Here is a 21,949-nt window from a genome sequence, read left to right as displayed (position 1 = left end):
TCGCTCCCCATTAAACACCCGAAAAAAAAATAGGGGGAGAGAAAAAAAGCACACATTGGATCTATTTGTAAACTGTGGTTATTCTGTGTCCTGAAGTATATTTCCACACTTACACTCTTTATTAAGAATGAGAAAGATTTGTCAACACACTCGTTTTGTAAAAGTGGTCGTTAGTATTCGACAGGCATCTGTATCTAAATGCTTCCAAATCCGCTTCGTTTCATCGAACACTGATACCTAGCGATTAAGTCTCTTACGTTACAAAGACTCTATTCCAGTATTTAATATAATAGTAATTTTATATCCGTATCGCAAAATCTATTTATTGAAAGAATTTTCGCGCGCCGAGGATAGATAGATAGAAAGAAAGAGAAAGCGAGCGAAAGAGTGGCGCATGGAAGCTCTTGTTGTGAACGTTAACATCGAGGCAATGCCAAATCTTTACTGAATAATATTGAAGCGTTAGCTCTTCTAATATTTAATTTAGCGTCCCCTCGATCTTTGTTATTGAAATACACGTTGTTGTTCTTAAAAAAAAATCGTTTATACCGTATTTGCGGAGGTACCAAGACACATCCTGCTTTTATCAAACGTTGTATTTATTTCGATGTGTACATACGAACGTAAAATTGATCGACGAAGTGAGTTTTCGTTCGATTATGCTAATCGAAATTTTTTAAACAAACAAGTTCGTTGCGCTACAAACAAAGTGAGAACGTTGTACGTTGCAAAATGAGGAAATACTTTTTTTTAAATCAGATTATTTCGAGCATAGAGCTCTTTTTTCTTTTTTATTACTTTAACCAATTGTAGTCATTCAATTTTAACGCTCCTTAATTTCTCAGAACTTCTAATTCAAAAATTGTTTCTAGTGTATGTAAGTATATTCTCTGCCGTATCTCAAAGGCGTTCTTCACTTCTTGTCGTACATAAATAAAGCGGCACAGTTTGTATAAAGTGTTGATATTAAGTTAATAAATTGTTCCTATATACTTATATGGGAGCAAACTGGTGTTTATCTATAATACAAGCGATTTTATCTCCCCGACAAAAACAGCCAAGTTTATCTGACGTGATGGAAAAACTGCGGGATATCTCTTACGATACACACGATTACGGAGAAAATTACAACTGCGTCATTCCGTGCAATAATGCGTCTATACGAAGAGATAAATTACGTATTGTTTTCGTATAATTACTCTTCAACAATTAACGGGCGAACTTACACAAGGTGTAGAATTGTCTTACCGAGAGATAAAACAGAGAAAAACAGTTTTTATTTATTTTTTTTTTTTGAAAAATACTATATTTTCCATACATGACTTTTTTAAACTCGTGTAACATAATAACAAAATTCGATGATTATGCAGATATGTTTTGCTAGCAGTGAACAATGCGTGCTCTCACGATAAACATTCTTTTGGTGGGACTTTGAAACGCTGGCACACCTCCTTCAGTAAGTTTTTCAATATCCTCACCTGATGCTCAGAACTCTGAAAATATATGGATATTATTTACTTACTTTCGACGCATATTGGCTTTTGAGTTAATATTTTATTTGTCGTACAAGTTTTTCAAGTATGTTAATTGGTCACAAGATAGAGAATTTCTGGAAACTCGGTAACTTGTTTTCTCTATTCTGTAGCTAATCAGCATGTTTAAAAAATTTATCGTACGACATATGAATAAAATATTAACGTTATACTTTATTTAGCGTCACGAAACGAATACTCACCCCGTCAAGGGTAATTGTTGGTATGAAAGATACCCGCGGCACGAGGGAATTCGTCATCTCTCCGTACTTTGCCAGGAGTTCCTGCCCTCTTCCAGTGTTTGAACACTTCTTTATAGACTCCAGGTCAATGGGTATTCGCTCGGCGCACGTTTTCATTATCCGTACCGGATCAATATTATTCTCGATCATACAGGCCACAAATTGCAGTTGTACCGATGGATCCTTAATGACGTCGATGGAGCAAGCGTGTATAATGTTCGCCTGACACTCGATCGGTCCGTGCTGGCATATGAATTGATACCCATCACTCGTTTTTGTCGTCTGTGTTGGAAATCGAATACGTAACTTTAGAAAGCTTGCCGTTTAACTCGATCCACTGATCTAATTGTCTCGATTAATGATTTCATTCTCGTGATATATTTAGCCGCATTAATTAAAAAATGTAACGCGGTTAATAACGAATTTTCAGGTAAAATACAGAATCATGATATCACAGAGCATCAACATGACTTACACTTATTACTTATATATATATATATAAGTAAACTTACAAATGACAAATAAGGTCATGATAACGTTCTTATGGTATTATTGATTTCTGTGTTTTACCAGGATTGGTCGCAACGGTTTTCGTACCTTCGCCTTACCATACGGCACCAGCTCAACCTCTATATTCGTTGAAAGTTTTTGATACGTTGGATTTAATTGTTTTAAAACGAAACTACGCGAATCCGGGCATAACGCTTCGTAATACACAGCCACATGTACTTTCTGAGAAGCCGGTCCATCTTTTTCGCTCAATGGTGTCGCCACTTGGTCCTGAAGTTCTACAATTAAGAAAAGAATGAAAGATATTAAAAGATTTCGATTTGAAAATAGTCTGAGATGTCTATATTAAGTGCTTTCAGGATTTTTTAATTTTTAGTTTTCAATTTTTATCACTGTTGAATAAACAATTGTTACTTCGATTTAGAATTGTTTTGCGCGAGAAATTGTGAATTGTTTTTATAATTTTAAATTCTACGTAATATTTCAATATTTCAAGAGACATTCCGAGTTCATGATATTTAAGATAATTTTTCACAAGAAAGAAAACCGCAACATTCTTTTTTGTATAATTTCTAATAAAAGCCGTAATTTCTGCGAATCATTGCTTATCTTGTAATCAGAACAATGATAAATGGACAGATTTTTTTCGTTGACTGACGTAAGTAGCGTGATTATCGTATATATTTAGCTTGATTTTTCTAATGCGTTATGTTTCTATTCGATTTTTCCTCTATGTAATTCCCGTTCGTTTTGGTTTAAAAATACGAATAAGGCGTGTGGTGTATAAATTAAATAATAAACACTTTTAAGATTCTTCACTTTTTAATAATCTGTATTTATCATTAAAACCAAAATCATTATTTCGAACTCGTGGTATCCGAGACTTAGGCCTGTTTTTTTTTATCAAAGAAACTTTTAATTACTGTATACATTGCAATAAATTGAAGTGAAATAAACCATATTTGTCTCGCTCGACGTGTAACCAGTTTAGAAAGTTCATCCATAAAAAACAACCGTGCATATCAATTTTAGTACTTCAGGATTTTTCGATTTTAGTACTTAATTTGTATCATTATGAATTACAATTGTTATTTAGATTATTTGGGATTATTCAGCGCGAGAAACTGAATTCTTTTTATAATTTCAATTTCTATATAAAATTTTAGTGCTCGAGAAACGTCCTCATTTTCCGCAAGAAAAAAAACCGCGATTTTTTTTACTTTCAGATCATACAATTAGTCATGCATACTTTGCATCTGTCCTACAGTTCCGATAGCAATTTTAGCAATTAGATTCTTAACGATTTGACAGATGTTACACAAACTGCGAGCGATCGCGTTTCAAAACTCGGCAAATGGAGGTTTATAGCAAATTTAATTAGACGCACTTATACACATGAAGTGTGTTATAGTGCGTCTAATTGACGTTGTAGAGCTGTACACTACATTTTAATCCGAATGTGTGTGTAAAATAAAATGCAAATATTTAGAATTATAAAATATATTTTACCTAACAGCACAATCTCACGAAATATATCAAGTCAAGAGAAAGTCGAAGTGACATATTTTGACGTTAAAATGATGTTTTTTTATAAAATTTGATTATTTATTGACTTTAAGCATCAAAATATAAAATACAATTTGATGCCGTTTTGATTTTTTGTCGACTCTTGTGTATTGGAATAAAGTGTATTCAAGATTTCATGTTTTAACTTGGTTTCTATATTTTATATATATCTATAAATATCTTTATAACGCATATCTTTACATTTTTTTTACGACGACTTTAATGTGTTCACTGCGTTCAATCGAATTCGCTACACATTTAGACGCGAAAAGATCGCGCCACTTCAAAAATCTCAGATATAACGACTCGAGCAAAACGACAAGTCATCATAATATCAAAATGATGTCAAAATGATTCTCCAACATGATCATTAAAAGTCATTTTTCAATCATTCACGGTTCATTTTCATATCATTTTGACGTTATCGTGACTTGTTCTGTTTGGAGATGTGCTCGTCGAACGGCAAATTGCACAATGAGGTAATCACGAAAAATCCGGCTAGAAATATCAATCTGTGGCCTTCGATTGTGAGATACATACGTTGTTTTTATCGTACCAATGTATTGAAAAAAAATACACCTGTGCGATACAGATGTTTCCGTAAAGTGTATGATGTGCATAATTTATCATTTATCCTTGTTTAACATTCGATGAACAAAGATAAAATAACGCATTACGTGCTTTACGGAATGTAGTCAGAGTCGTATGAATTGATATCGAATCACCGGACTACAACATTATTGGAAAAAGCCTTGTATTAATTGGAATTCTCATTGAAAATGAACACACACACAAATCAGAATTTTCTGATTAATAATCCAATAATATAATTCTAGCTGAGATAACCAAAATTCTGTTTGATCATTCACTTTGTCAATCTTTTTCTAATTCTTGGAATTAGAAAAATATATAAAGTTAGTTGAATCTGGATTATAAACTACGTTGAGATAGAAACTGGCATCAGTAAAAAAACGATAATTCCTCGAATTTTTCAAAAAGATACGGCTTTGAGGAGCGTCCATTAAAGACCTCTTAGAGAGGATCGACGGATTAGTCATCATAAAACTTTTTTCCTAGAATATGGAAATATGAAAACTGAAAAGTAAAAATTTTTTACATGTACGTGCGTATATGTACGTACATACATAAAAAGTTTCACGTTTCCATATTGGGGGAAAAAAGTACGTGATGACTGCTGGCCGGGATTTAACGCGCGCTGTTAACATTCCTCGTCGCGCTAACGTGCCTCCGTATGTCTGGTGACAGGGAAAAAAAATCGATTTGTCGAACTCGCGTGAATACAGGCAGGTGGAGATCGAGCCTCGAGGTGCGCGCGACATGCCGCCGATTGCCGCCTGTTCGGCGGCGACAGCAGGCGACAGGTAGCGACAGGTGCAAAAGGCGAATGAGAGCGAATGGGAGAGAGAAAGAGCGTAGCTCGCGCGCGGCGCCCCTCGTTACTTCGTACCTGGCATGGCGGCGCCGTCCTCCAGGAACGCGAGCCAGATCTTGGAGGTCTGCCAGAGCAGCAGGCCAAGGACCAGAAGGAACACGAGGCGCCATCGAAAGCCTAACCCCATCGTCCCGGCTGTTGTCGCGGCAAGAGACGCGCACGACTCTTCGCGCGGCGACGGCGGCGACGACGGCAGCAGCAGCGGCGGTGACGCCGCGACGGCGATTTCGTTAGCGCGGACTGACGCAATGTTTTCTATCTAGTATTAAACGCGCCGGCGGCGACGGCTGTAGCGACGGCCGACATAGCGATTCGACACGTTGGGACTTGGGACGCGAGCGAAATTACAGCGGGATGTTCCGTCGACGTTCTGCTCTGGTCGATTGATCCTCGTCCTCGTCCTCGAGCACTCTTGCGGCAATTTGGCCAACGCCACGCGTGCCAACGGGATTTAACGACCGCCACTGTGTCGAATAGAATGTTCTTTCCTTCTTGTTTTCGTTATTTTTTTCACCTTTTCTCGCAGCATCATCGCACGCAGCGTCCGCAGTGATGCGAGCACTCGTGCAGACGTCGATTACATTAAAGCCCCTATTGGAGAATGGAGTTTGGAATATTCGGAGATTTTGGAGTAATCGGAGTGCGCACTGCGCATTGAGAGTTGCCGAGTTGGAGAGTAGATCTTCACCAATCGGATAACTTTGAGCTCGGTCCGCGTTGTATCGATTGAGCGGATTTTAATTTCCGATTCTCACGATTTCCTCGATCTTCGAAAATATTCTTCTTCCTCGGATTTGCGTTTTGTTCTTTTCCAATTTTTGTATTTATTTTTTCTAGACACGTTATATTTATTTTGTTGACCGAGTACTGTTCTAATAACAAATTCAATCACTTGTATTTACTCTTTCCGAGGTCACAAAAAACTTCTGATCATTAATTACAATTTTACATTTATAAAACTATACTAATAAGAATTGTCAATAAAAATTGTTATACAAATTTTATATTATTAAATACCAACATTTGATGTATAAAAAATTATGTCCTCTCCTATCCACGAATCATCTTTTTTAAAAATGTATACACATGTTTTTTCTTGTAATTCAGATATAGTAATTTTATTTGCATTATATTTAGATAGAGATGACTCATCAATTATCACTCACACAATTAATGAATTTTCCATTGAAAATCCTATTCTGAATAGTATAACACATTTATATTCGGTAGCTAGTAAATGGTGGGGTGCTCAAGTATACATTTATTTATAATGGCACCTCGATGTTTTAAGAGGGGAAACCCCACAAGTTTATTTAATTTTTTTGTAGTAATTTTGTTAATCTCATTAATAATTTGATTAATAAAATCAATATACATCGAGTTTCTATGATTAATAAAGATTTTAATAACAATAGTGATATATGTTTTATAGTGTCACAATTTCTTCAATTTTTAAATGCAGATTATCATAAGGAAATTTAAGTAAGCGCAGTATAGGTAATACGTAAATAAAGTAAGTATACAATACAAGAAGTAAATAAGTTTTTTAGTGAGATAACAAATTATACATAAATGCACTTCCAATTAACTTCTAAACAAATTATGTATTGTAAATACACTTCGTTATCGTTTGTAAGAATGTTATAAATAGTACAATAACTCTAACTTTATAATACTATAACATTTTTTTATTCTGTTATATATAAAAAATTTTAATATTATAAAGTTATATATATATATATATGTACAACACACACACACACACGAGTAGAATATAAATAAAAAAAAGAGTAGAACTTCTTTGTATCATATATATGTACAAAATCTGTTAATTCATTTTACATCTGCACCAAAATAATAGAAATACTAATTATTATAGATTCACGAATCATGCGAGCAGAGGATTTATACGGATTATAATTAAATGTTAAGAGTTTATTTAAAGTTCAAACAAATAATTCACGAAAGAATAAGAACTAATTCTACGTGAATTTTAAAAAATCGCGTAAATCTTTTATGTAGTTTAGAATAATAATTTTATTTTTACATTTAATTTTTTAAGTTAGTTTTCTTCATTATATATTTACATATTAAAGTTTTCCTCGAGAAAGCAACACGATGATTATAAACTAATAGTATGAAGGCTTTCAGCGAGTTCTCGCAGATCATAATTACTTTTTTTTATTATAATATTGTCCAGATATTACAAAAATCTGATAAAAATACAAGATATAAATATATTGCTTCAGAGACGGTCAACAGTTGTCGCCGGCGTCTCAAACCTAAAACATATTTGGTGAAATGTAACAAAATTGATAATTTCACAATTATATAATTGGGACTATTGCGCAAAAAAACTTTGACATATAATAATTATTTAATACTAAATCACATAATTAAAGATTAATAATAGTACAATTTTTTGTTATTGGTTCTTACAATATTATAATTCTAAAGTGAGTTTTAATAAAAAAGTTCAATTATATATTATAAAGTTTATAATTACAATTAATTTTAATGATGATTAATAATTAATTGGGTTATTTTATTAATTAATGAGGCATTTAAATTTCAATAAAGTAATTTTATTAATCAATTTCTAAAAATAAATCGGTAATTTAAATATAAATTATCAATTGGCAACTGATTTACTTGCATGGTCTTGTTATTGTTGTCCACAAGAGCAAGCGACGATTACTCGACGATCAATTTTTTATATCACTTTTCATAATTTTTGTCTCATCAAGGAGATTATTTTACTTAAATTTAGTTTCCTATGTCTGCTAGCTCTGCGAGAAATGATTTACATTTATTCTGGAGTACTTTAACGGCTTCTGTGAATAGCACGGCCGGTGGTAATGTTCCCACAGATTCTATGGTGACTATAAATTAAGTACACACAATCACACAAACATAAATATATACATATATATATTTATATTACATAATAAACTTTCTAACTGTCATAAGCTGTAGCTTCAACTTGTCCAAAAGAAAAAATAATTCGTATAACACAATGACTGTAACTCAAATCTTAATTAATTCTTTTTCAATGATTCTAGATTATTTATACTTACAGATAAAATGATCCTTTATCCTACTCATTTCCACACAATTCTTTAGTTGATCGTAACGATAGACGTTTCTGGAACAACTATCGTAACGGGCATTTTTAACACGCGCCTCCCGATACTTCTGACCTGAGTTTGTCTCTTGTTCTACTACTTCTATCACGCCAGGGCTGAAACAGCTCTTCAAAAGATCCGCGTCTTGATCCTTCACGGGTTTAATTAGCTGAATGACTGGTAAGAGGCGATATGACGCAGTAGCTAAACATATTATATAATATATACTGACATAAATAATTTATTTTAAATTTAATAATTAAAAAAAACATTGTATTTGTCTATTTGTTTAATTTATGATATTTATATTAGAATATGAGAACTAAAAAAATGTTTTGTTTGCAAAATTCTTACGTACCTACGGGAGAAAATTTAGCGTGATCTTTGCCAATGCCTTTAACTGCATGCATAAACAAGTGGATCTCATGACCAGGACGCATTTTACATATTAATATGTCGTTTTCTAAAATACCAATTTGTTCCGCTTTAAACATCTCTGCTTGCCGGCCTATTGGTACCCATTTAATGTCCTTACTGTAAACTATAAAAAGAATACTATATGTTATGTATTTTATTTATTATGTTCAGAAACTAATATAATATTAGGTCTTCTAAACTAACATAATATTAGCATAATAGGTCTTCTTTGTCGCTGTACTGAAGTACACTAAAATTTTCTCGCTTTTGCTACTTCAAATATATATCAATTTCAATTTAAGCATAATATAAAAATAATAACGATGTAAGAATATTAATTTTTTATTATTGTTAAAATCTTTTGTGATAATTTTAAGTATATATTAATTCAGCTAGAAAGAATAAACCTATAAATTTATGAAAGTCAAATCGTCTTTAAGATGTTCAACAGTTTAATGACAAAAGAGTTTCTTATCAGATGGAAAACTTAGGTTCAGTTTCTGTCCTATCATTTCATACATAATTAATGGGAAAAATATAACATTGTGATTAAAATAACGCATGATTTTACGTGATAGTGATTGACTTATGATTATAGGTTTTGAATTTGATGTCAATTATGTATGTTTTGGTTTTACAAGAGATTGGAAAGTGCAAAATTATAAAAAAAAGAGTATGAGATAAGTGATAAAATTCTACTTAGAAATTTATACATTTTATTTACATATTTTATTGTGATTAAGAAATTAAATAAACAAGAGTGTTTTAAAAAAATTATTGAAATCTGATTAGTAAAATCGAAAATTTTATAATAATAAGAAATTCAGTGAAGTACCTTTGCTATTTTTGTACATATCCTCTGGAAGACGAGAATTCTTAGGTGCTTGTGGATTCATACTGCACGTAACTTTCAACTCGTATCTTAGAGTATCATTATCACTGACTGTATCATCTGTTTTTTTGTCGTTCGGAGGATATTCGAATAATCTAGGATCTGCACGAAGAGGTACAAGCCCCAATCTTAAAAGCAAATTACATGTTAATTTGTTATAAACAATTTTCATGGACATAAAAACAGAAAAACCTTGTTATTTCTCTCACCTATGTGCAAGTACTTCATCTTGAATCAAGCTAGTATTATTTATGATATAAACCTTCTCAATAGCCATACTTGGTACTTCACTCAGTAATATCCTGCGAAATGCATTAGCTAGCGAAATATGACAGCCAATTATATCAAATTCTATTTCTCGATCTTGTTCTTGAACTATATTTATTTTCAGGTTCTACAATAAGAAAAATATTTTTACTTGCACATATTGATATACATATTAATACATAAAATATTGTTCTCTTTATTACAATATGTTACCTTTACAAATTTCTCCAGCGTCATTGATCTATCTGTCCTATTACACATATATTCCTCAAACTGTTGAAACAAATTCATATTATAAATACATTGTATAAAAAGCAAAATGCCTTTAGTGAATCCTACTAAACTTACATTTTCATATTCTTTCATAATCCAACGCGGTTCCTGATTATTCTCCATTGTTATATAAATTATACTTCGGCAACTGAGATTTATATTGTTTTTTCTTCTTCTTTTTAATAAGAAGTACTAGACTATCTACTTGTTTCTTTAAATATTTTTCTTAATTTGCACCACTCTCACACACTTTGCTGTTTTTTTTTAATAATTCTTACTTTTGAAATGCTTCAGCAGAGAGCTGTAATGAATTTTTTTTATTAAAATTCTTGAACAGAATATTAATTTCTACAGAAACTAACAATTGAGAATCTTAATAAAAATGAAGTGTTTTTTACTAAATACAGACTAACTAATCGATAATTAAATTGTCAAATAAAATACTTATTTTTTATAGTTATAATTTTTATTTAATATAGAAACAAACAATTAAATTAGGGATGACTAATTATAGCAGGAAATTTTAATATAGATAGATATAAGTTTTAGCCGGTTGAGTTAATCGGGATTTAGTTGAAAATCACTGACTCAAGAGAGTAACACAAGAACTGAATGTTAGAATAACGCTAAGTTCTCGTGACACCTTTATCGTGTGCAAAACCTAATAAACTCCAAAATCTATGAAGTTATCCCATGAAAATGAAAAACATAACTGGATTCCCGCGCACATTGTCAGTTAATTGTCAGTTTATTTTAACTCAACCTCATATCTCTACTTCGTTATTTCATCCGATATTTGAATAACGAGACGATACATTGCGGAAATAAATTATACTTTACCCAAAAGATATTTCAAATATTCTCAAACTGGAATGAGAGAACAACCACATGTCTTAACACTACCCAATTATCGGTCGCTTTTCTATTATGCCAAAGCAAAGCATCAAATCACGCCAAACTAGTTGGACTCCAAGTCTAAAGGAGCAGTGCTTTTTGTTAGAGCAGAGTTGCTAGCATGCTCTTTTCTGCGCATGCGCGATATTTCAGTGATGAATTCAGTAATATACGCATTTACGTAATTTTATTATGCATATTTTTTTATCTGCACTTTATGTTTTCAAAAAGAACTTAATCTCGCTACAATATGTCATTAATTTTATAATATAATTCTATGATACAATATTAGGTTTGTTTGGGTTGCTTGAAATCCCCAAAAATGTTAGCACTTAAAAAGGGATAAATATATATTCAGGCGTTGAAAAGAGAGAGAACGACGATGTCAAGTGCAAAAAGTTCAAGAAACGCGAATAGACCGAATAACGCACCACATGGGTTGTCCTATTGGTCAAAATTTGAGGCAGAAAGGGAGAAGAACGAGAGAGAGAGAGAGAGAGAGAGAGAAGAATGAGTGCAAGTGCAAAGGATAAACGAGAAAGTGCAAGTAAAACTGACAGCAAGTATGTGTCACTTGTATGCTTCAGAATGTCAATAAGAATGTATTAACGCGTAATTTGAGTTTAACACAGACGAGATTCGCGATTATGGTCGATTTGCACGAATATAGAGAGAACGTACGACAACTCAGACAATACGCGGCCATTCACAATGTATCGGAGGCGCAAACGTCGGAAATATTTCAAGCTTGTTTTAGACAATTGGAAGCCAAGTACTCGAAAAAATCGAAGAAACAATCGAAGTCTCTGCGAATTATTTTATCACTCGTTTTTATCTCCATTATACTGTTATGCTTATGCCAAAGCTGGTTAAACGTTATATTTATAAGAATCTCGCAAAACTCCATTTATCCCGCTTTATATACGTTGCGTAAAGCGGCTGTACCAATTGTCAGCCAATATCCGTCGCTATCTGGTTTGTAATCCTCGAACGATTAGTTTATTAAACTTTTTATTAGAATAATATAAAAAGTTATAGTATAAGAGGAAGTATCTTAATGTTTACATATTTAATAATATTTATTACTCCAGAATTATACGACGAATGGTGCTTGATAGAGAATCCATACTTCTACATCAATGATATGGACTGCTGGCCTTGCACTATGGTCCATTCTGTACTAGATTTAACTGGTCACAATATCAGCAGATCCTTTAACGTCGGTATACCATATACTAGAGCAGAAAATAATACAACTATCAAGATGAAAGATCTAGTTAATTTATATTGGAGCAACCAAGATGTCTTTGATAAAGATGCTAAAAGAATTTTTTCCACCAATGAAACTTTTAAGTAAGAGTTTTCACGTATACTGTTAGAAATTTCGTTATAAATTTAAGTAACATGTAAAGGAAACTTGTGATTATATTATGAGATAATTGAAATAATAAAATGGTTTAACTGAAAACTAAGTTACAGTAGTTTTAAATAAATGTGTGTATTCAATTACATGCAAATCTACATAAATCTACAAATTTTATGGAAAGTACGTTAAATTTCATACTTTTCATATACCTTTCAGTTACCAATACATTAAATTTAACGTAATGTTATGAAATTAAACTTGTATAGTTTAAAAATATATTAAATTTCATGATATTTTTAACAGTATATTCTCTAAAGTCTTTGGAATGGAATCTCACTCTAAAAATTGAAAGTGTCAGAACTTTCAATCATTAAAAGTGGAATTTTACTCTAAAAAGAATTTAGAAAGTATATTAATTCAAATTTGACAGAATTTCTAATTATATGACATCTATCTGATCAAATTATATGTGTTATATGTTTGCACAGAACTATCCGTGATGTTATGGATAATAGATTGGATATTTTCCACACTGCTTCTCTTGCTACTCACATATCTTGGAGAATAAACCGTATGAAGCCCAATAGAATACTCCGAAAGTTATTTCTAAAGCCAGCAGAGACTCCGAATTGGTGGAGTCAAGGCACAGAGAAATATATTTTCATCGACGAGTCGGAATCACCGCCTTATCCATTGGTAGGTAATGCATTCTAATTGTTATATCTTAGCAGGTCTTAGCTAAGTCAATCCATGAATTTTTAGCCCAATCCTGAGTGTAGCAATATTGTGATACGATGCGTAGCTGGTGCAAGACTGATAAAAATGACACCAAGCTCGGAATGCGTTCAACATTGTAAATCTTCGATCATCTTATTGTCCGCTGGACATACATGTGAGTATTAGAGACCCTAAATGATCTGCGCTCTTTTTTTTTATTTCTATTTTATTTATATTGTACATTTTATTTTCTTCTTTTATGTTCTTAAGTATGGTACAATTGGTGGTATTGGAGACCCGTGAGTCTACCAGTGTATAATGCTACTGCTCTTTCTATTGGTTATTTAACTTCGTTTTGTTAATATCACCGATAGGAAAAATATTGTAGATATGTACCACAACAATGTAGCTAATAATGACAAAGCTATATTTAATAAAATTTATTAAGTTTATCTGCATTTTTCCTTCGTATTTACGTTAATTTCAAATATTGATTCGTGTATATAAGATTGTTTGCAGATTTAGATTTCTCGAGTGGAGTATTATTTCTGACAATACAATAACGTATGAAATAAAAAATCAAATTCAGCACCCTATCAACAAAGAATTTCCTGAGATCATTTCCTGGCATAATATATTGTCTAAAATATTATCTAGGCATATTTGTAACACTCATAATAAAATAAGTCTGTTTCCACTTTCGCCTATATTTAGTTTACATTTTTAAATGTCTCCACATAATCTAAAACACACTTGTAGAAATAAATTACAAACAACAATAAATAAGTTATGCGAAAATTGTTGTGCTCGCAAGAATTTGTCGTACTATTTTGTACGTATAGTACAAACATGTGTCCAAATGCAAACAACTACATGGTGCGAAAAAGCGGATCCCAATTCGCATTTGATATAATTTTTTTTTCAATTTCCTAAGAGATTATCAGTAAAAGATTCTGCTCCATGATAGGAAAGTTTTCCTCGTAAAATATCGGATTATCACCTTGATGGATATCGTCAATGGAGCATTCTGGCGTTTACTCGAACTTCTGCTTGAGTTTCTGCTTGTACAACACAGGTAGGAGGGAAAACAATGCAAACACACACAGTACGATTACACTATTCCACGACCACGCATCGCTCGACGATGTGAGATTGTGCAACGTTTGACCCGCCTGTATGGCGACGAAGGAAGGCGGCGCGACGCCGAAGAAGGTGCCGACAGTGAACGGCATCATCGGCACACCGATCACCGGGCTGGCTAAATTGATGAACCAGTTTGGCAGTAACGGCGTCATCCGGAGGAACAGCATATAGTTTAGTAGATTATCACGATGTTTGGTCACGGTAATGGTCCACTCGTTTGCCTTTTCTGGAAAGTATCGGTACAGCAATCGCCTGCCCAGCAATGAGGACAGCAGGTAGCACAAAGTGGCGCCGATCGCGCTACATGTACATACAAGTATCAGCGCGACCGGGAAACGGAACAAAAATCCGGAAAGAATTGAGAGAAAAATAGAGCCAGGAATGGCAAACGTTTGCAGGCTATTGAGATATGATGTAAGGAACACATTGTGTATCTTAATAGGATCTTTTTCGGAAATTGTTCTGATACCTAAGTTGAAGTGAAACAAATACAAAATACGGTCAATATCTCACTGCAAATATTGCATTGATTGAGCTAATAAAAAAAATTTACTAATTGTTCCATCAAAAAGAGCTTTGAAGCGTTTGTAGCATAATATTGACTGTACAGCTTGTTTTATTTCAACTTATTACTCCAATGTACACCAATTAAGAATATTTTTCGAAAAAGGACAAATTAAAAGTAAAGATATGTGACTAGAATATTCAAGGATACAAGATGTAGATGATAAACAGTCCGGCCAATACTTGGAAGTAATATAAATCCTTATATCGTTCTAACAGTTTTCCCAAATTCTTGGCATCTTCTATGTGAAGCGGTAACTTCATATGCTGCCTTTCATCTCTACAAAAAGAATACACAAAGGCGCAATTATTATATCCAATACAATGTACAAAGCGTGAACACAAAGATATACAGATGAATGACTGTTCTTACTCTTCTAAGTCTGGAAAACTGGTGTACACATAAAATAACGCAGTCAACGAGGCCACAAAAATGAGTCCAACAGTTATTACTGCTCTTCTTGTCGAAGCTTCACCATTGGCTGCTTTGGGCACTCCTACAAAGAATATAAAAATTTATATACTTATAAATTAAATATATTTAATATAAAATTTAATTTTTTAACCTTTCTATTACAACTTTCGTGACAAAACATAAAAAGAAAAGAAAATATATTTTAGCTACATTTGGTTTTGCAAATCGGAGACATCCGTAATCATTCTATCCTTGTTCACTGAATTCGGAGCTTCCGATTTGCGAAATCAAACGCAGCTATTACACTTAGTTTCAAAATAAAAGAGAAACTAAAATACATGAAATTAAATATTAAGGATAAATCGAAAAATATATCAAACCTATAATAGATATATAAATACAATAAGTCACATAAATACAGAGGGCCACGTGGATTCATTGATATTTTTGTTTACTCGGCTATCGTCGAATTACTTACGCGCTTTTACACGTGTCACTTTGAGATTGCGTCGCGCCATTTCTGATATGCGTGCACGTTTGCTGATCGACATCTAAACACGCCACTTCCCGGCACATTTCCCTCGCAAAAAGCAATCACGCGATCGCGATGTCTCACCTGATCTCACGTCAACCTGCGGGCTCATCGTTCGCCTTTCTCCGGATATCGCTTTCGCGAACTCGGTTTCTATAATCCACGCGTTTTCTCGTTCAGTCTCGTCTCAGTGCATGTCGTACGAATGCAACTGACGTGTAATATCGGTGTCAGAACGGCTGCACCGTCGCGAGAGGGATTTTCGAATCACAAGGCTGATAACACAGCTTCCTTCGCTTTTAGCGAAAATCAGCTGACAGCCTCGTGTTGTTTCGGCATTGGATGATTGGACATGTTTTGCGTTTGACCATAGACTGCGCGTTTCCGTTATAAGCATGAAGATCGTTAAACACGTCGGCAATGTAGTTTGCACGTTTGCACTTTCAATCGTCTCTTCATATGCGAATTTTTAAGTTTTATATTGTTTCGGTCTCATAAAAATCTGAAAAAATTCTTGCATATGAAAAGGCTTTAACAACAAGTTTTTGCTATTATATGGATCTCAGATTGTATTTCATATTAATTTTTTTACAAATTTATGTACAGAATTCGCAATTAAAATAGACATTATAGACAATCCAAGACAGTTCAAGTTTGCTAAAGTATTTGAGAGGAGAATAGTGAGTTTAAGCTTTTTTTACAATTGTATATTATATATATATAATATAATGAGGAGAAAAGAAAAACAATTAATTTATATATCTTTTTGTTTATAGGAAAGGATGCAATATGTTATAGACAGATTTGCTGTAATATATCGACAATCAGTAAGGTAGTGATTGATAAAATTAATTTAAAAAAGCATTCAATCCACGATCCAATTAATCACTTTTCAATATTCCGTTGTTCTTGATTATTATTATTATTATTATTATTATATTAGCCGTAAAATTTAAATTGAAAAAATAAGTTTCTTTGATATTTATTATAGTAAATACCAAGTAACATAACATTAATGTTATAATTTCATGCTTATATAGTAGTGTAACTGTTGTGTAACATATATTACGCTTTTACTGTTGAATATAAAATGATACATTAATGTCATATTACTGTCATATTTAGTGTTTACATGGATAATGGCTTTATTCCTTCCTCTATAGCACAAAGTTGCACAAAAGTTCCAGCAACACTGTGAAAAATGACAATGAAATCGACGTCGATTTGATGCTTTTGATGCCGAATTGATATTGATTCGATGTCGATTTCATTATCATTTCTCACTGGGACTGCTGCAACATTGCAGCAACATTGCATGTTGCAGCAATATTGTAGAGATTTTGCAGCGATATTGATGTATGAGTTCCTTCATTTTGAAATAAAATCATTTTAACGACCGTTCAAGTAGGCGATATTTGTATCGCTTAAGGGAAACGCAGAATGCAGAATTTGTTAAAAAATTTTCATCGAGGTAAGATATACCTATAATATTATAATTATGATTTAAGCTGTAACTCGTACAGTATATTTCAAGCAACCGACAGTTCTTTTTTTACTCCTCGATTGGAATTATGAAGAATATTCTCGTCTATTTCGGTACTTCCTTTCCTTTCCTTTCTTACTACTCTGCCACTCTTCGAGCAGTTGAAAAGTGGAAGACACGAGACTTCACAGGATACGATTAAAATAATTTCCTTCTTGACGTCTTTTGAATGGAATGTGTAAAAGATCTAATTATACTCTTATACATTAAAAATTGCCAATTTCGATGTCAATAATGATTAAGAACAAGAAAAAATAGACAAAATATTAATAATGCTTACGTTACGTAAATCAATTAAGAAAATTTTAAGTTTCTAGAGATTCTAAAACAGGTAAAAAATCACTTTCAAGTTGTGCAAGAAATCTATGTGTACAAGAAAGTGTAACACACTTGATATAAAGAATGAAATGTTTTTCTAATTTTAATTACTACCATCGCCTAAGGATTGTGCTACTATTAATTTTTTTATTTTTATTTTAGTTTTTGGCAACAAGACCTTAAAAAATAGCGCATTTCGGAAAGTAAACAATAATTTAAATTAAAAATAAATCTTTTTTTAAGAGTTTTACAAAATTAAATATCCAATCCCAAAAGTAGAACACAAAATTATAATACGATCAAAATAACATCAAATTGAAGCATTTTAGAAAAAATCATAATGATGCTATTTGATACACTTTTAACAATGATTTTGTGATTAATTCTTAATATAACAATGTCATTTGAATTAATTTTTTAAAAAATTATCATGTAAAAAGTTCATAAAAAAATCGTCGTTAAAAAACGTAAAAGTGGATATAATAATATCGTTATGATTTTTTTTAAAATAACTCCTACTTGATATCATCTTGATCTTATTATATGATTTTATCTAGGATTCAAATAAATATTACACGGTTATACATATATATATATATACATATTTAAACTAAAAAGTAAAAGAAATTATGAAAATAACTATTAATGTATATATTGTATTATAGCATTATTTTTCATTGGCAAAATTAGTGCGCACTCAGTGCACATTAAAGCTGTTGGACACTATTCTAAAAAAATATAAAAGTGAGATATCTCAATTGATAAAATGCTCAAAAATTTATTTTATCAAATAGCACAATAAAATGTATCGAATATTTCACGGTTTAATTCGTTTATATATTGTTATTAAACGTATATCTTTACGTCGATTTTTGTACAACGGCTTTAAAGTGCACTGAGTGCGCACTAGTTTTGCCAATGAAAAACTCTACTAGAGTATTATATTAATCTATAAATCCTAATATTATATTTCATGTGATGTTAAAATGTAATTTGTAAATATTCTATATTTTACTATGTAAATAATATTCAATGCGACACAATCGTCGGCGCTATTTGATACAATGACATAGAAAGGAATACGGAAGTGGGCGGAAGAAGAGAGAAAGAGAATAAAATCAAGAGAAGTAGGTAAGGTTTTCTCGTTCGTTGACGACAGACCAGCTCCAGATGCTGTTTACCGAACTAAACGTAGCAAACGTATGTCAAGATCATGCTGGGGCGATACTTTGGGACATCTCGCCGTGGGAAAAGACAGGAAGTGGAAACGTCTTCTGATGTGAACCCGTAGAAATTGCCTGGATCGGCTCAGGAGCGGACTAAACAAGTGGATTCAAACTGTATTTACTCTTCGCTGCGATGATTGGGCTTAAAATAATAACGTATAAAATAATAGAAATATATGGGAATAACGTTTAGGCAGTATATATTAAAAATAAAACGAGAAACTAAAAGGTACCAATGATATTAAAGATTTGGCTACGCAATATTATCTAAAAGTATCTATGAAAGATCAGCTAAAAAATATTTAATTAATTAATAGTAAAACATTTAAATTAGCTAATTAAAAAATTTGTGTCTAAAACTATCTACAAAAAAAAATAAAACAACGAATAATTTAGCTTTGTGCAGCGAATTGATTATATTTTACTGCAGTTTTATAGTGAATATACTTAATTTTTTTTAAAGATAAATGTGATAATTTTGAGATAAAGGATTACTATATAATTTAGGCTTTATAATAATGATTATAGTTTAGGACTTGGAATAATTACCTAAAGGAATGTATGTTTCGAAAAAATAAATTTAAACTAATTTAAATTTTGTCTAGAAAATCAATGAGCCCGGTGAATCGTGGTTACATTCGATGTTCGGATTGAATGCTGCCAGCCCTGTTGACTGACGCTTCCGAAAGCAATAACGCGTATATATGTACGCCTCGTCACCGTTAACTAGTCTCGCTCCTCCACCCGTTTCCTTCCGTTTTCCTAATTCCGTTTCCTGATTCGTAACGCTCGGCGGACCGGCCGCGGCCGCGGCGCGGCGAGTACACGAATAACGAAAGCCACGTGAATGAGACGATCATATATTAAGTTTCTTCGACAGGGCGCGGGGAATAAATTTACACCTGTAAGTCCGAATGATATCGCCGTTGCAATCGCGCCGGTAATGAGTCCCGCCCCGAAATGAATTAAGGCACCCGAAATGATTTTCTTCTTCTTCTTCTTAAGTTTTAATTGGCATTGCCTGCAGACGAAAGCAACCTAGTATTCCAATGTAAAACAAATAGAATTCGTAATTAAAAACTTATGTGATGTTAATGACGAAGGGATGAGAATTGTGAACTTGATACGTCAACAGTGAATCAATTATAAAAGATACTTCTAATAGATAAATGATGAAGGCCGCTGCTCAAAGAACATATTAAATCAAGAGAAAGTCAAAAGGACTTCATTTTGACATCATGAAAATTAAAATAATTATTTTTTCAGAAGAGAGATCATTTTGTAATATTATTATTTAAATTTATCATCGATTCAGAGTTTGACAAATCTCGATCTAAATAAATACGCTATCTTTGTGTGTCTCAAAATTATCATATTTATTATATTTAAAAAATGAAGTATATCCTATTGAATATACAGTGAGTGCAAAAAGTATTCGTACAGAGAAAATATTTAAAAAAAAATTTTATTTTTAAAAAGTAAATATTATCCAGCGAGAAATGAGTCATCGAATTGATGTTGAATCGATACAAATACAATGATTTCAACATCAATTTGACGTCGATTCAACATTTAATTGACGATAATTTCTTATTGGATAATTAACAATTTATTCATAAAGAATAAAATAGACTGTATGTTTCTTCAAATTATATATACCAAAAAGATACGTATTAATTATACAAAATATATCATCTGAAAAAAAGCGAAAATTAAAATTGTATTGTTTGAACATTCAAAAAATATTCGTACAGACGAGAAATTTAGGCTTCTAAAATCAGGAACACATACGAAGCTCGTTTGTTTGTGTTAGAACAGAATGTATTCATTGTATAAAATTGCTAATTAATATTTATTTTCTACAAATAAGACTTTTTTTATAACAAATTTCCTCGTACGAATACTTTTTGCTCTCACTATATGTGTATATATACAATTAATATCTAAATTACTATTACCTTTTTAATATTATATTAGAGTATCGATTAATACAGTACGGTTCAACTTAAGGCTGCATGTGTTGTCACATGTCAAAGCATTACCAAAAATAAAAAAAGTTCATAGACATCACTTTTCTATTGTTACAAAATTTGTCTGTTTATCGACGTCAAGAATCATAAAGTCATTTTGACTTTTTGTTGACTTTGATGTGTTCCTCGGGCGGGCGTAATCGCTTTTGGCCGATCTATTATGCAATTCGGCATGGCGTGTGCGCAATTTGCGCATTCAGGTAGATTTGTCGGACAGATTAAAACGCGCGCGCGCGATCACGCCGACCACGTGCTTACCCACGTGCAGCGACGATAATTAGCTAGGAATGCAACAAAGTCATAATGAGATCGGGGAATCCGCGAGAGATCGCGCGGAATACGTTACTCCGGAGATGATTAATAATGCCGCTCGATATAATTAGTCGTACATATCGCGCGCTAATATCTAACGCCGATGGCTTCCTGGTCAATCCAAGATGCGATGTACAACTCTGAAAAAAAATTTTGATAAGTATTTGTTTGAGTATTTTTAAGTAAATATTTATTAAATATAAAGATATATTTATTTAACACTAAAATCTTTAATTTTATTTAATTATTATTTTTTATTGAGTAAATATTTATTTACTGTAAGTTTATGTTTACTTAATACTGTTCGAAGAAATATATATTAAGATTTAATCATTTTTAGAATCTTTTATTTTAAACCGTATTGTGAGAAACACAATCAATACTAGAAATTTAAAATGCCTACGGTCGAAGCTGTGGATCTTCATTGCTTTAAATAATTCAATCTTAAATTACTAATATACACTATATATGTACTTTCATATATACCATATTGTAGTCTTTTCGGATTGCGCGCCGAATTGTTTTTCCGGACTTAAAAACGCAATTAAAACTACTCTAGTAATCGCGAAATAAATTGACAAGCAATTTTAATAATTTCATGCTATCATCAAG

General features: G+C 32.3%; 4 protein-coding genes across 8 annotated transcripts; 1 reads left to right on the top strand and 3 right to left on the bottom strand.

Moving 5' to 3' along the window:
* Positions 1 to 753: 753 nt before the first annotated feature.
* Positions 754 to 5,900, bottom strand: LOC108766091 (GILT-like protein C02D5.2). The gene is made up of 4 exons (XM_018515157.1): positions 5,319 to 5,900; positions 2,372 to 2,562; positions 1,736 to 2,056; positions 754 to 1,493 (listed from the first exon to the last, which is right to left on the bottom strand). The coding sequence occupies exons 1-4, from the start codon at positions 5,428 to 5,430 to the stop codon at positions 1,404 to 1,406; spliced, it is 714 nt and encodes a 237-aa protein (XP_018370659.1). The 5' UTR covers positions 5,431 to 5,900; the 3' UTR covers positions 754 to 1,403.
* Positions 5,901 to 7,954: 2,054 nt separating this feature from the next.
* On the bottom strand, positions 7,955 to 11,236 carry Polr1C (RNA polymerase I and III subunit C). Of its 2 annotated transcripts, none has more exons than XM_018515149.1 (8): positions 11,118 to 11,236; positions 10,353 to 10,425; positions 10,218 to 10,277; positions 9,947 to 10,131; positions 9,681 to 9,865; positions 8,787 to 8,969; positions 8,381 to 8,632; positions 7,955 to 8,185 (listed from the first exon to the last, which is right to left on the bottom strand). In XM_018515149.1, the coding sequence occupies exons 1-8, from the start codon at positions 11,165 to 11,167 to the stop codon at positions 8,070 to 8,072; spliced, it is 1,104 nt and encodes a 367-aa protein (XP_018370651.1). In that variant the 5' UTR covers positions 11,168 to 11,236; the 3' UTR covers positions 7,955 to 8,069. The 2 variants fall into 2 exon arrangements, with proteins under 2 accessions (XP_018370651.1, XP_018370653.1); XM_018515151.1 differs by having other exon boundaries at positions 8,070 to 8,185; positions 10,353 to 10,578; positions 11,118 to 11,158.
* Positions 11,237 to 11,647: 411 nt separating this feature from the next.
* On the top strand, positions 11,648 to 13,848 carry LOC108766089 (uncharacterized). Of its 3 annotated transcripts, none has more exons than XM_018515153.1 (5): positions 11,648 to 12,146; positions 12,263 to 12,524; positions 13,026 to 13,233; positions 13,300 to 13,429; positions 13,774 to 13,848. In XM_018515153.1, the coding sequence occupies exons 1-5, from the start codon at positions 11,750 to 11,752 to the stop codon at positions 13,815 to 13,817; spliced, it is 1,041 nt and encodes a 346-aa protein (XP_018370655.1). In that variant the 5' UTR covers positions 11,648 to 11,749; the 3' UTR covers positions 13,818 to 13,848. The 3 variants fall into 3 exon arrangements, with proteins under 3 accessions (XP_018370655.1, XP_018370656.1, XP_018370654.1); XM_018515154.1 differs by having other exon boundaries at positions 13,763 to 13,844; XM_018515152.1 differs by lacking the exon at positions 13,774 to 13,848 and adding an exon at positions 13,525 to 13,629.
* On the bottom strand, positions 13,598 to 16,264 carry stas (Transmembrane protein stas). Of its 2 annotated transcripts, none has more exons than XM_018515155.1 (4): positions 15,855 to 16,264; positions 15,335 to 15,458; positions 15,113 to 15,241; positions 13,598 to 14,796 (listed from the first exon to the last, which is right to left on the bottom strand). In XM_018515155.1, the coding sequence occupies exons 1-4, from the start codon at positions 15,925 to 15,927 to the stop codon at positions 14,289 to 14,291; spliced, it is 834 nt and encodes a 277-aa protein (XP_018370657.1). In that variant the 5' UTR covers positions 15,928 to 16,264; the 3' UTR covers positions 13,598 to 14,288. The 2 variants fall into 2 exon arrangements, with proteins under 2 accessions (XP_018370657.1, XP_018370658.1); XM_018515156.1 differs by having other exon boundaries at positions 15,993 to 16,264.
* Positions 16,265 to 21,949: the final 5,685 nt, after the last annotated feature.

This window comes from Trachymyrmex cornetzi, unplaced genomic scaffold (assembly GCF_001594075.2).
Source record: "Trachymyrmex cornetzi isolate Tcor2-1 unplaced genomic scaffold, Tcor1.1 scaffold57, whole genome shotgun sequence".
NCBI classification, from domain to species: Eukaryota; Metazoa; Arthropoda; class Insecta; order Hymenoptera; family Formicidae; genus Trachymyrmex; species Trachymyrmex cornetzi.
This window is presented reverse-complemented; position numbering and strand designations above follow the sequence as displayed.

Excerpts from the sequence above, each read along its gene's own strand:
- LOC108766091 (XM_018515157.1), bottom strand. The coding sequence starts at position 5,430 with ATGGGGTTAGGCTTTCGATGGCGCCTCGTGTTCCTTCTGGTCCTTGGC. Across the intron at positions 2,057-2,371 it reads TGCCGTATGGTAAGGCGAAG|ACGACAAAAACGAGTGATGG; the intron begins GTACGAAAACCG and ends TTTCCAACACAG. Across the intron at positions 1,494-1,735 it reads CAACAATTACCCTTGACGGG|AGTTCTGAGCATCAGGTGAG; the intron begins GTGAGTATTCGT and ends ATATATTTTCAG.
- Polr1C (XM_018515149.1), bottom strand. The coding sequence starts at position 11,167 with ATGTGGTTGTTCTCTCATTCCAGTTTGAGAATATTTGAAATATCTTTT. Across the intron at positions 8,633-8,786 it reads CGCTAAATTTTCTCCCGTAG|CTACTGCGTCATATCGCCTC; the intron begins GTACGTAAGAAT and ends TAATATGTTTAG. Across the intron at positions 8,186-8,380 it reads GATAAAGGATCATTTTATCT|TCACCATAGAATCTGTGGGA; the intron begins GTAAGTATAAAT and ends CTTAATTTATAG.
- LOC108766089 (XM_018515152.1), top strand. The coding sequence starts at position 11,750 with ATGCTTCAGAATGTCAATAAGAATGTATTAACGCGTAATTTGAGTTTA. Across the intron at positions 12,147-12,262 it reads CCAATATCCGTCGCTATCTG|AATTATACGACGAATGGTGC; the intron begins GTTTGTAATCCT and ends TTATTACTCCAG. Across the intron at positions 13,234-13,299 it reads AATCACCGCCTTATCCATTG|CCCAATCCTGAGTGTAGCAA; the intron begins GTAGGTAATGCA and ends ATGAATTTTTAG.
- stas (XM_018515155.1), bottom strand. The coding sequence starts at position 15,927 with ATGTCGATCAGCAAACGTGCACGCATATCAGAAATGGCGCGACGCAAT. Across the intron at positions 15,459-15,854 it reads AGTGACACGTGTAAAAGCGC|GAGTGCCCAAAGCAGCCAAT; the intron begins GTAAGTAATTCG and ends TATTCTTTGTAG. Across the intron at positions 14,797-15,112 it reads CTGTTTATCATCTACATCTT|CCTGCAAACGTTTGCCATTC; the intron begins GTATCCTTGAAT and ends ATATCTCAATAG.